Source organism: Marmota flaviventris, chromosome 9 (genome assembly GCF_047511675.1).
Source record: "Marmota flaviventris isolate mMarFla1 chromosome 9, mMarFla1.hap1, whole genome shotgun sequence".
NCBI lineage: Eukaryota > Metazoa > Chordata > Mammalia > Rodentia > Sciuridae > Marmota > Marmota flaviventris.
In genome coordinates this window covers 109,767,202-109,780,730 of record NC_092506.1, presented here as the reverse complement: position 1 = coordinate 109,780,730, position 13,529 = coordinate 109,767,202, and the positions used below count along the sequence as shown (strand labels likewise).

Genomic DNA, 13,529 nt, shown 5'->3' with positions numbered 1-13,529 from the left:
CCTGCTCTGCTCCCCTCAAGCCGCCTCCGTGTGACCGCCCCCTCCACCCCAATCTCTCTTAAGCCGTTCAAAATTTGGAGGAAATAAATCTCACTGCACTAATTCAGTGAGAGTTTGAGCCTCGTCAGTGCAGAACAAATAAAAGGAGTGAACTGGCATGACATTTTACTGCAGAAGAGAGGTCGTTTCCAGCCACTAATAAAAAGGATTTGACACAGACTAATAAAGAGAAATGAATTTCTCTAATGGCCTAATTTAGCACATTCAGCACTGTGCCACCGCCCGGGTGCTGGGAGCACGGACAGAGACAGGAGGGAGGGAGTGACGAGGCTCGGGCTTGGGGAGACAAGAAGAAGAGATGATCTCAAATAACATTTTATTATTTCTTTTTTCTTTTCCAAGCCCCCTGCCCCACCCCCACCCTCATCACCTCTCCCCAGGAGCATCCAAACTAAAATCAAGCTCAAGATATGCAGTTCCTGTTAACGATCCAAAGAAATAAAGAAGCCCTCTCCATAGAATTGCAGCCTTGTGCTAGCTTAAGAAGGTGATTAAACCGGATGTGTTGATTTCTACAGGGGTTTAAGCCATCGTTTGGTTTAATTACTTCTGACATTTCTGCTTTCGTGTTTTCTACATCACCCGATTTGTTGGTGTGGAATGCCCAGGTTGGGGCTAGGGTGTCTGGGGCTGCTCCCCAGGAAAGTAGATCAGATGGGACAGGGTATTGGCCAAAACCCTTTGAAAGGGTTACCACCACAGAGGCTGGACCCCTGAGATCAAAATATCTACTGGGTCAAGAGAGAGAGAGTTTCTTCTGGGCAAGGCTGTGCTGACCCCCACTTCTGCAGAGCTTTCTGGAAACATCCTCTGCAGGTGAAATTCAATAAGCTCATTCCATTCCTCCTACCTCCAGATAGACCAATTTTTCTTTTCTTTTGGTACTGGGAACTTAATCCAGGCACGCTGTAACACACTGTACCACTGAGCTACATTCCTAGTCCTTTTTATTTTGAGACAGAATATTGCTAAATTGCTGAGGCTGGTCTGGAACTTGGGATCCTCCTGCCTTAGCCTCCCAAGTCACTGGGATTACAGGTGAGTGTCACTGCGTACAGCCAACAGATATTCTTAACATAAATTGAGCTGATGAGATTCCCATCATTTATCAAAGACCTTCTGGGATGGAGACCACACCTTTCCCTTTTTGCACTCATATCTAACTATAAGTCCTCCTATGTGGCAGCAGCACAAGTCCTTTTCCTCAAAAGGACTTAAGAAAAGACAGTTGGATTTTTCTGTTCCTCTTCCTTCCTCCTTGGGTAGCCTGGTTATGTTCTTTTTGCTTTGTTTTTAATTTAAAATATTCCTTCCTGCTTAGGGGAGGAGTTGAAACAGAAAGCAGAGACAGGGAAAAAAAAGTGAGAACGAATGAAAAAAAAATACAGCTTCCAAGAGGCAAAGATGCAAAAGAAAAGAAGAGAAATTAGATGTCAGAAACAGACCACCACAGACTGGGGAGGGGGCTAAAGGATGGTCCCAGGCAGGGGGGACATTAGTGTTGACTGCTCTTTCTGGGTGATAAACCTTGTGATTCACAGTAATGCCACTCCGTCCCTTCTTAGCCTCTCAGCTGTCCCTTCCCTTGTGACCTTGGTTAGTACTACAGACCTCAATTATGGGTCCAGTCAAGTGTGTGGCCACCTGCCTGGGCTGTCCACCTTTTCTCCCTGTGACTGCCCTTGGAGCTCCCCAGCTCCTCCTGCACCTCCCCTCACAGCCCAGTCTCATTCTGCTGACAGGTGGGCAGAGAGGGCCTCAGTGTCACACCTATCCCCTCTGTGTCCCAGCCCTTCCTGATTGGGACAAGGATGATGATCCAGAGAGTGAAGTGTATGGTAGGAGATCAAGATTCCTCCTGCGTGGAGATGTTCAGCAGCGACCCAATGGGATCACGGAGTCAATCTTCCAGAGGTGGACACTCCAAGCTACTCAGGAAGTGGCCTCAGCTTCTTTTCAGTACTTCTGCCAGACTCAGCAGAGACGGATGGTTGCAGGGATGGCTGGCATACTGTCCCTTCACTAGCTCAGGCCACATGCACCTGTGTTCACCCATGCTCTGTGCTTTCCTGTCCCACATCAGAGCTCCATTTGTTCCTTCCATCTGAACTACCTGCTTCTGCATCTTAACTAGTCCCGTCTTATGCCATTTCTTCCCAAGTATGATGTTGCACACCTGTAGTCAGAGCAACTCAGGAGGCTGAAGCAGGAGGATTGCAAGTTTAAGGGCAGGCTGGACAATTTAAGATAAAAAAGAAAAAGAACTGGGAAAGTAGTTCTGTGGTAGAGTGCACTGGGTTCAATTCCCAGTAGCAAAAAAAAATACAAAAAAAATGACATTTCTTTTACAAAGGTTCCCAGATGGGTATCTCCAGCAAGAGGAAGCACTGCTTCCTCTCAGCCACCACAGGAAATGCTTACCCTCACTCACAATTTAGGATAGGAAGCAGGGGAATCTGAAAGAAGCATAGACTTTGAATACTGTGTGACTTTGGGCAAGTTATTGAATGTCTCTGAGTCTCCATTTCCTGTTTTTACACAACAAGGATAACACCTTCCGTGCAGACTCTTGTAGGGATTAAATGAAGAAACATGGAATGTGTCTGGCACTCAATAAACTATCAATCAATGGTAGTTTCATCCCCCTGGAATGGTGTGTGGGTATCTTCCTTATTCAGAGCTACAATGACACCATCCACTCCAATAAATTTATCTTCCTGAGTCCATTGACTCATTTGGCTAGAAAATGAGCCCATGTGCCAATTCAAATAGAGGCTCAGGAAGATGAGGAAGAGAGACATCCTACCATTTTTCAGAACTCAAAACCTCATTTTCTTCTAACCAAAATGCACGCCCAGGAAGAATTTATTTTTATTTCCCTGTGACACCACAGTCTACATTCTACGAACCACCAGTTGTTTGTGCACAGATCCATCTCCCTCACTACCTGGTGAGCAACTGCAGTCTGTGACCTCATCTTGTCTCTCTCTGAATTCCCAAGGGTTAGGCACAGTGTGTGGCAACACAGCAGAGGATCAATAAGGATTTGGCAGATCAATGAATGGGAACGAATGAATGAATGCAGTAAGCAATGACTCTGGAAATGACGGTTCTGAGACACTAACCTAAAGTTATTTCAGGCTTAGAATGTATCCATACTGGGGGACCTGGATCAGATTTTGCCATCTGGCAGCTTCTAGCCACAGTTGCTACAAAAGGACCTGCCTTGTTTGAGGCTCTGCTGGGGTATCTGTGTGGGAAGGGGACAGTCAGGTCTTAGAGGGAGGGAAAGGGAGGTGCTTGCCTGGCCCTCTGCTTCTCCTCCCCTCAAAGACACCAGATGGAGAGAAGAGAGTGGGGGTGGGAGAACAAGCCAGCAGCCCCTGTTGGATGTATTTTTACTTCAGGTGTGACGTTGAAACCATGCGGGTGTATTTTTAGTCCTGCCCAGTGGGCGGTATGTTCGCCTGAGTTGCCTTGGAGAGGACTTCTTGTGGCTAAATTGGAACTGCATCTGTTAGGGTTCCTGGGCTCCAACCCAGTTCTCCTCCCCCAGGTGGGTGGATAGGGCCATTCCTGGCAAGTGTTGGGCCCAGGCAGGTCACAGTCTGCTCTGTACTCTTCCTTCACATGCACGCACACGCACGTGCACCCACTCTCTCTCTCATACACTCTCTCTCTCTCTCACACACACACACACACACACACACACACACACACCCCTCTCTGGCACATTTTAAAAAATCAATGTGAAATCTCAACAAACTGAATGTTAAGAGTGGTGGTCCACAAAAGCAAAATTACAACAAAACCTAACACAAGACCTGGTCCATCCTCTCCATCATAAGGAGTGTTAACAGACATGGAAAGACGTGGCTTTTCCTGAAATTAGGCAGTTAATGAGAGCTGATCTGAGCTTCTAGTTAAGTCACCAGGAATTCAGCCAGTTCACAGAGAGAACATCTTTCAGAGGAGGGGTTGCTATGAGGAGGGGAACTCTTCATTTCAACTTGGTCACTTGTAAGGACTAAATACATAATCATGCACGTTTGGTGGCACTTGGCAAATTACAAAAAGCCCTTATTGCATTTGAACACCCCAAATCCTTACCATACCCATTTTATTGATTAGAAAACTGACATGTTTTATGGTTAAATGATTTCATTGAGCTAAAAGGGGATCAAGTGAATTTTAAATTTGGGTATTCAAGCTCCACATCTTGCACTCTTCCCCTCTCTCCTGTGCCAATCATTATTGGAATCACTTTACCCCTCCACTTTTTCTCCACTGTCTTTGAGTCATATAGTGCTAAGGTTGGAGATCTGAGCTGCCACGTTTGCCCTTTGAATTTCAAGATCATTACCAAGTCAAGAAAATCTCTGCCTTACCCCATGAGTTTCCAAAAAAATCTCCTCTTGTAATAATGCATCTATGTGTTTGGAGAGGGCTTCAACGGTTTTATAGATCTTTCATTTTCTCATTTGATGCACTCTGTGGGGGTAGGAAAGCTTATCTACAGAAGTTTAATGATACACCCAATGGTAGTTTCATAACTCAGATTGAAATCTTAGTCTGTGTTCTTTCCAGTTGACCATGAAATGGGCCAGTGTGTGGGAAAGGCAAAGAGTGACTTCATGGTTAAAAGAGGGGCATGTTGGCTTAACCCAACCCTGGTAAGAAATCATTGGCCATACTAGCCCTCAAAGCCCCAGCTCACTGTTCTCCTCCTTCTCTACCCCCACTCCATTTACATTGCTGACTGTTTTCCCTCTTGTAAATGGATAGATCCAGTGTAGCACTTATAACAGAAACTGCTTCATAGAAGTAGCTGCTATTCATTGAGAGCCTTCTATGTGCCAGGCACTATCAGCTGTTAGCATGAGTTATCTCATGTAATCCTAACACAACCTCCGGAGAATAATACCATTGGGCTTCCTGACTCCTGCATCTCTTATCGGTGAGTTTCATCTTTGTGGGGTCCCCGAATTACTTAGCTTTACTTAGGCCAGGTCTGTAAGCTGTGGAAGCAGCTGGATCCACCACCTCTGAGAATATCTGCTCCCTGAGCCAGGCAACTACAGCCTCTGGGCCTGCCAAAGGCTTGTACAGAGAAGGCTAGGTTTGGGACAGGGGCTTCAGATCTGGCAGGAAGGGCAGAGAATGGGCTTTACTTGGTCTCAAAGGAAACCTAAGTATGGTTTTACTTTCCAGAGGCTCATCCCCTTGACTATAGCCAACAACTGAGATGTTACCTTTGATGCCAGTGAATCTAACTGATTCAAAAGCTGTAAGCAGCTAGTGTCTGCTAGACCTCCCAGCCCATAAAGTCCAGCCAAGAACACAGCCTGGAAGATCTGCTCACAGCACCTTGTACTCCACAGGGGCCCTGGCCTGGGGCATCTAGTCCAGACTTTGCTTGGAATGGCTACATTTCTCTCACACCATTCTCGGGCCACCTCACAGCACATTCCAGAAATGACCAAGCACACTGCCACTGAAGGCAGAGGGTTAAGCCTCAGGGTCACTTCACTAGAGCCAGGACACTCTTTGGTCACAGGGTGGACTAGTTCCCTCAAGGAAACTTCATTAGAAAGTGCCAGTTCCCAGGGTCCTGACTATGCAGCTACCAAAGAGGACGGTCACAACAGGACTGCACCCTGAACTTAGGGGGTTTCTTCCCAAGCATTTCGCAGTCCAGCTCCAGGAAAGGCAGCTTGACTATCATTCTCTTGGGGTTTATCTCCCCTGGGAAAAGCCGTGAAACTCTCCCACACTGCACTGAGGGCAGAGGCCTTGTTGCCAATTCCACAAATACTTTTTTGAGCCCTTACTATGTGCTGAGTTTATATTACTTTCTATGTCTACCTTCCCCCACTCCCTGGACCATTTCTTCTTCATTTGTCATCTGTTCCAAAACTTACCATAACACTTTACATGCAATAAGCTCAATAAATGTTTAATCACATTTCACTTTTCTGTCATTATTAGTGCCTCTGTCTTCTCCTAGCCCCACTAACCCGTTTGCTTCAGTGTTCCCAAACATCCCACAGCATCAGACACCTATAGAGAGCTCACCATTTGCCAGGTTTTTCCCCAAGCACTTTGCCTATGTTATCTCATTTAATATTCACAACGATCCTGATGAAGAGTCAGTATTATTTTAGTTCTACATTACAGACAAGAAAACTGAGGCATAGAAAAGTTTAGCATCCCATGGTAGACCCAGAGTTCCCAGAGTGGGAATGAGGCAACTTAGGTCCAAAGGCTGTGCTCCTAATTCCGAATCCCACATCCTTGAATGCAACAGACTGTTATAACTTGAGCAGGGCAAAGGGACACATGCTGGCCCCTCTGCTTAAAACACCCAGTGCACCTAACACACACTGCTCTGTGTGCCAGGTGTTAGCCTATATTATGTAATTTTATTAGGGATATTGTTTTCTTTTTGACAGTTGAGAAAACAGAGTCTCCAAGAGATTAACGTGCTCAAGGTGACAAAACTAGTTATCACTATGTCTATTTCTAGAACACTATATTCTATTTCCCACCGCACAGCACTGCTGCTTGGCTGTATTTGCACCTCCAGCTAAAGGACTATCAGGATCAAGTCGGGGCCCCAGTGACCTTTAAGATGATCTCACAGGAGCGATCTGAACACTGCCCACTGCCCTGTTCTGTCTTTTCTCCAGAGAGGTGTGGATTTAAGAGAAACTCAGTCTGGATGCAATAGGAACGAGTGTAATATAATCAGGCCTTTAGAAATACATATGGCATTGTTGAGCTAGAGCTCGTCTTGGACATGAGCTATTGGGGGTAGGGCACAACTAGGTAGAAGCACAACAGTGAAGTGAGACTGATCTGAAAACCTAGACACATGGTATGGAGTCAAAAGAGGAGGTAGAGGAAGGGTTTGCAGCAGGATTTCTGGAGTTTCCGGGAAAGAGTTTATTCAATGATAAGAAAGGGTTAGAAGCAACTTGCAAAAGACCAGACGACACTGAAGGTGGGAAAGAGACAGTGCTGAGTAGAATCTCCAAAGGAGAAAATTTACTGCCTTCGGGTTTAGGCTCAAAATCTTAACTGCAGACACTTATAAAAACACTCTGTGTGCCAAACACTGTTCTAAGTATTAATTCCTTAAGAGGGAACATTTCAAATTAAGAACCCCAGTTAGACCAGACAGGATGGTGAGGACCAGGAATGTAGGATCTTTGACAAAGGCAGCAGTAACATTATTCCAAAGAATCAGCATATAGATTGGGCTCACCTGTTTATAAATAAAGACTGTGCACCTGCACCTTGGCTTCCTGTCAGAAGTTTGTACTTTGAGTTTAGCAAGAACTGAATGCATGCATCTCTTCCTAGAACTGAGAGCATGCAACTCTGCTCAGTAGCACACATTGGCAGTTTGGAATGGACTGTAGTAGGAACATTTACACCACAGAAATTGGCAAACACTACATACAGTTCAGGGCTCTCTCCCTACTTCACCCCCTAGGGCCATTTACCAGCATCTCCGTATATTTATGGGGTACTGCCTAACCTATTTTACAGATCCATCCAACAGGCCATTCAGCACCCACTGCACCTAAGATATTGTGTAAGGTGCTGGAGACAAAGCAGTGAGTGACAGATATGGAGCCCTGTCCTCGTGGAGTTCACAATGTAGTATGGGGAACAGAAATAATGTTAAATGTTAACACGGGATACAGAAGCCATCTCACCCTCTCTACCTGATCCTGCAGCTTATTTCTCTAGCATTTTTAATACAGCAGCAAAGTACAATGCCCTCGCTATTTTCGCACTGCTTGCCCTTCCAGCCCAGCATTTCCTTATCAATAATAGGTAACTTCTTCAGCGCTGCTGGGTGGGCCACTTCCCAGTTCTCAGAGAGGTTTTCGCTGTAGGGGAGAAAGCCAATACCTTAGCAGAGCAGGTTCTGCAAAACCTCCCTCCTCCCCCCACTTGCACCTGGCCATCCTAGCTCCCTGCCACTCTTCTGCTCCCCAGGACATCACGGTTTCCATGGGAACCCACTCACTTCAAAGGGGAATGAAGGAGAATGGAGGGGAGGAGGGAGAGTGAAAGCTGGATTAACCTCACCCTCTTGGCCCTGTCTTTGCACAGCCAGCGACGTAATCCCCAGGTCTCAGACAGCACCTGACACCTGGCCATGGTCCAGCAGCATGGGCAAATGGGGGTGTTTGAACTTCTTTGGGAGAAAATGTCAGGGTGGTTGAGGTTGAGGGGAGGAAGGTGGAAAACGAGAGATCTGAGTTGGGTCCAAACCTTACCCCCCCACACACACCACCAGGCCTCCTCAGACCTCCTCTCATCCTAGCTCCTGGGCCACAAACACAATTACCCGGGATGTGCATCCAATCATGGGATCTGCTCGGATTAGACTGCAATCATTAATCTGAGCGGGAGCTCCTGGTTGCTTTGCTGATTAGCCCAGATGATGCTCTGGTATGATCCAATTAAAGACAGGCTCTGCTTTCCCCCACCCCCAGCTTCTACATCAGAAGGGAACCAATACATTTCATTAGCACATCTTCATACACAAATAAAACCTCTGGGGCACTGGCAGCCTCCCTCCCCTTTGTCACTCTGCCCCTCTACCACCTAGCAGGGCCAGAGCAAGGCTTCCCTGACTTTTCTCTGTGGTTCTGGAAGGGGTATGGCAGGGGCTTCCAAAAGTCAGTCCTGGGCACTAATCTGAATGAAAGGGTCTTGTTACATTTATTGACATGAAATGGGACTCCCTGGTGTGCTTTGGAGCAACCAGGCTGCCCTAGGCAGGCAATCTAATTAAAATTACTGAACCCTACAGAACCCGGGTCATCCCACAATGGCTGCCTAGAGGGCTGTTGGTACTAATGGGAGAGGTGTGGTTGTGGGAGAAAATCCTGGGGCACGGGACCAGAAGGCAATACAGGACTGGAGGGCTGGGGAGATAGGCTATGGAGTAGATATCAGCTCCAACCAGCCAGTATGGAGCAAGCAGCCATGCTTGTCTAGGAGCCCCTCTACAGGATCAGATGACTGCAGATAGACTTTGGGCAAACTACAAAGAGCAGAGCGGTAAGCCTGGAGGGAAAACTCTGGAGTGAAGATGAGCTGGAAGAAATGTTAGTTGAAGGAAGGCCTGGGCCATTTTTCAAGTGACATCATGGTAGACAGCTCCCATGGGACAGTGACCCACCTCTCCTGTAGCCTGGCCTGGAAGGAGTATGAGCCTGAGATCTTGGGAAGGACTTAGAACCCATGGATTCTTCTGGCGGAGACAAGGAAATTCAAGGTGTCAGGGGTTTACATGAACCATCTCATGAATTCTTACCAAATCTTCTGCTTTGGTTCTCTCATAAAACTAAAGTTCAGAGAGACTACAGACTAGTACTCCATGGAGGCAGAACTCAACCCACACTGCCAGAAACTTTCTGTTGTACTTGTAATCAAAGAGTTACTTACTCACCCCTACAGATCTTAGAAGATGCCCCAAATCAATTTTTAGTATGCATATGAATCACCTGGGACCTTGTGGAAGTGTAGATCATGAATCCTGTGGTCTAAGGGCCCCTGAGGTCCATATTTCTAATTAATTCTTACATGTCATGATGTTGCTAGTCCATGGACTATATATACTTGGAGTTATGATCCAAGTAGAATATGACGAACATATACCCAAAACTTTAGGCCACTGGGCAGTTTTCAGAGACCACTTTACTCCCTCTCTCTTAGGCTCCTCACGAAAGCACAAGCCCATCACACATTGCTCATGTTAATTGATGGGTGACCCTGCAGTCTCATCTTCCAAACCCAGCTGCCCTGGCCACTGGCTGTGCCTGAAACACCCCAGGTTCTCCTCTGCCTGGTTCTCCTCTGCCACTCCCTCCCCATATCACCACCTGGTGGGGTCCCTTACTCAGTCTATAAGACCAGACTCAAGTACAAAGTCTGCCCTGTTGCTGTGACCACACAGTGCTGGTTTCTTATTTGCATATCTATTGGTTCCTGGAGAGATAAAGGGAAGAGTTCATGCATTTACTTTCCTATCTGGCCCTCTTCCCCTAGCGTCTAGACAGTATCTGAAATATTAATAATAAGTGTTCAATAAAAGAGTATGAAAGAGGAGGGCTGGAGCTGGAGCTCAGTGGCAGAGCACTTGCCGAGCATGCGTGAGGCACTGGGTTCAATCCTCAGCACCACATTAAAATAAACAAATAAAATAAAGGCATTCTGTCCATCTACAACTACAAATTTAAAAAAAAAAGTGTGAAGGAAGGAGTATTAGAGAGAACAAGAGGTCACATCCCGCACTGGGGGAAGTTGGCTTGCCCTCCCTGAAAGTATCCCTGACAGATATTGTGACTAGATCCTGGAATTCTTTGGGGTCCAAGGTAAAGCTTGTACACACATTGCATAGGGTGGGGAACAGGCACTGTGTTTTATCCTTCTTTGGAATCTAGAAAGCCTTCAGTGGTACCAGCATTCACAGATCAGGCCAGTGCTCTGGAATCCCAATTGTTGGCATTAGAGGCATTCAGTTCATCTGAGTAACTAAAAATAATGCCAGTGATAATGATAATAACAGCACTAATTACCACTATTACCATAAAGGCATTGGCGGATAGAGGAATAAAGGAAGGAATCAACTCCCTTATTCATTTGTCTTGTGTTCATCATTTCACCTGTTACTAGTATTGGCTGCAATGTATACCCAGCCAGGGTAAACTGCACTTGCTGATGCATGGGAGCATATGATCTCCCACAGGTGAATATGAACCAGTGTCCAGCCTCAACAGAGTGCAGACTTAGGCATTTTTTTTTAGTAGTGTGAACTTCCCATGAATAAATGTTAACTAAAACCCTACTGGAACCTCATTCAGGCCTGTTCTCAGATGACCATATCTTATTTCCCAATCACATGCAAAAGAACTAGAGTTCATCAAGGCAGACAGTCACTTCCCTGAGCCTTATCCACCCCTCTGAAACATTCAGGACCCAGCATTGGCTGCATGGGGCAGATGCAAAACAGGATGAAGCAGAGGCCTGCCTATGTGCTCATCTTGCAGGAGAGCGTCCAGACCTACACAGTCACACACAACACCTACTACTAAAACAGACTCTCATGAATCAAAGCATGGTCCAAGGACCAGTTTCATCAGATTCACCTGGAATTATTTTTTAAAGTTCATGTTCCTCTTTCTATAGTTTGACCTACTGATTTAGCATCTCTGAGCATGGAGTCTATGATTTAGCCTCCCCATGCATGCATTCCAGGACTATGGGTTTTAACAATCTCCCACTGTGATTTGCATGCACACTAAAGTTTGTGTACTACCAAGTCCTGGATGGTACAATCAGATGTCTCCTGTTCTGCAGGACTTGGTGGAGTTAAGCTAACATTTGGAAGCAGAGCAAGGACAGAGTTCTACCAAGCCGAAAGTTTCTGATGCTCATTAGGTCTCATCTCATTAGGGGTCCTCATGGGAGATACTGCCCCAGGTCTTCATATCCCTCACTGGACATTTCCAGTCAACCCATAATGGCCAACTAGGAGATTTCTGGATTGACTTGTTGGAGATTAGCTGTGGGACATTGCTGCTAATGCACCATCCTGGCCTGCATTTATTTCTCTCATAGTTGAACTGGGCTGAGACTTGCTGGGGGCTTCTGAGCATGATGAAGTGTCTCCTACCTGTACACAGCTCGCTTGTCAGCCTCCAGCTGGGCCTGAGGGTCAATGGGGGCACTGGGCACAGGTGTGCTGGCCGTAGCTGAGGGTGCAGAGATATGGACAGCCTGGGTCTTGGAGGGTGGCTGGGCAGTAGCCGTCATCTGCAGAAAGAAGAAAGGGGAGAGGTGGTTGGTTAGTTCAGCAGGTTCCTAAGCCGGAGTGTGAGGTCAAACTTGGCCTGTGGTGTACCTGGAGAAGAAAATGTCGGCAAGAGAGTTGTAAGTGCAAAATGAGCATCTATTTATACACATACTAACTATAGTGGCAAGGAAAGAAGGCCTTTTTGAAAAATATTTTTTATTTGTTCCAATTAGTTGTGCATAGCAGTAGAATGCATTTTGATACATCATACATAAATGGAGTAGTTTCTCATTTGTCTGGTTGTACATGATATAGAGTTTACACAGGTCATGTAATCATATATGCACATAGTACAATAATGTTTGATTCGTTCTACTATCATTCCCAACCCCACACCCCATCCCCTCCCTTCATTCCTCTCTGTCTACTCTAAAATACCTCTATTCTTCTCCCACCCCCTTATTGTGAACTAGCATCCACACATCAGAGAAAACATTCAGTCTTTGGTTCTTTGGGATAGGCTTATTTCACTTAGCATAATATTCTCCAGTTCCATTCATTTACCAGCAAATGCCATAATTTCATTCTGAAAGAAGGCCTTTTTTGAGTGGAAATGTTCTAGAAAAAATTGAAGCCATCTTACACCAGCACACTTTGAAATAGAGGTTCTTAATGTGAATGGGGTGAACTTTGTCCAGAAGTAGAAAAAAAAAAAACAATACAAAGGACATTTAAATTATGCTTAGAGTCTTTGGATGATTTGATGACTTTGAAGAGCAAAAAAAAAAAAAAAAAAAAAAAGTAGCTGAATCAGTTCTCCTTGGGGCAGAGGTTTATTTATTCCTTTAAACATAAGCCAAGAGGTAATCCTTTTAACAGTTTTGATTTATGACTGAGTGGTTCTCCAAGTTTGGTAGATTTGGACAGATTCCTGCTGTTGGCTATAACAAATATTTAGAGAAGTGGTTTTCATCCTATGCTATAGCTTTTTGAAGGTGTCCTGAGGCCTCCAATTTTGTACCAACCAGAACAACTCCTTTCAATATTATATATTAGACTTCCTGTGTAAGGTTCATTTAAAGAAATGGTTCAGTAGCTTTAAAATTTTTGAAAACCATCTTTATGAAATTTAATGCTTTTACATTATATTTCTTTCAGTCAAATAGATGCAAAAAGTGTGGCTGGTGACATGCCTTGAATGTTCTATTACATCAACCTGTCCCTAGCACCATGATAGCTCTTAGCACACTGTGTTATTGGCCTAAACATACTTGTCTGTCTCCTGTTCTGAGACTGTGTTTTCTCTTTCATTTAGTAACCATGCTTACTAAAAACAATTGATGCTTATTAAATATATTTGTTGAGAAAGTGAGTAAATGAATAAATGAATGAATACGCCTTGAAGGATTCGGATATTTTATAGCTGGGAAGTTCAGTTCATCATGGATCTAGGTCCCTGCTTTCTGGAAGAAAAAATATTGCATCTCTGAACACAAGTACATTATTGCTAATGTGTATATCCCTAAGACATTTGCACTTCTTAATTTATTTCCCTTCTCGGGCTCTGCCCCTTTGAAGTAAATTCCAGGCTCTCTGTCCATTGCTTTATTTTTCTGCATAGTCCTTATTATGATCATATACTATTTAT

The 13,529-nt window shown here is 45.1% G+C and overlaps 1 protein-coding gene across 3 annotated transcripts in view; it reads right to left on the bottom strand.

Moving 5' to 3' along the window:
- Positions 1-13,529, bottom strand: part of Pknox2 (PBX/knotted 1 homeobox 2) — a 266,622-nt gene that overhangs the window by 54,775 nt on the left and 198,318 nt on the right. For all 3 annotated transcript variants that reach the window (XM_027945514.2, XM_071617192.1, XM_071617193.1), the window contains one exon: positions 11,762-11,901. In XM_027945514.2, the coding sequence (XP_027801315.2) occupies positions 11,762-11,901 (140 nt within the window). The remainder of the gene's footprint in view (positions 1-11,761; positions 11,902-13,529) is intronic.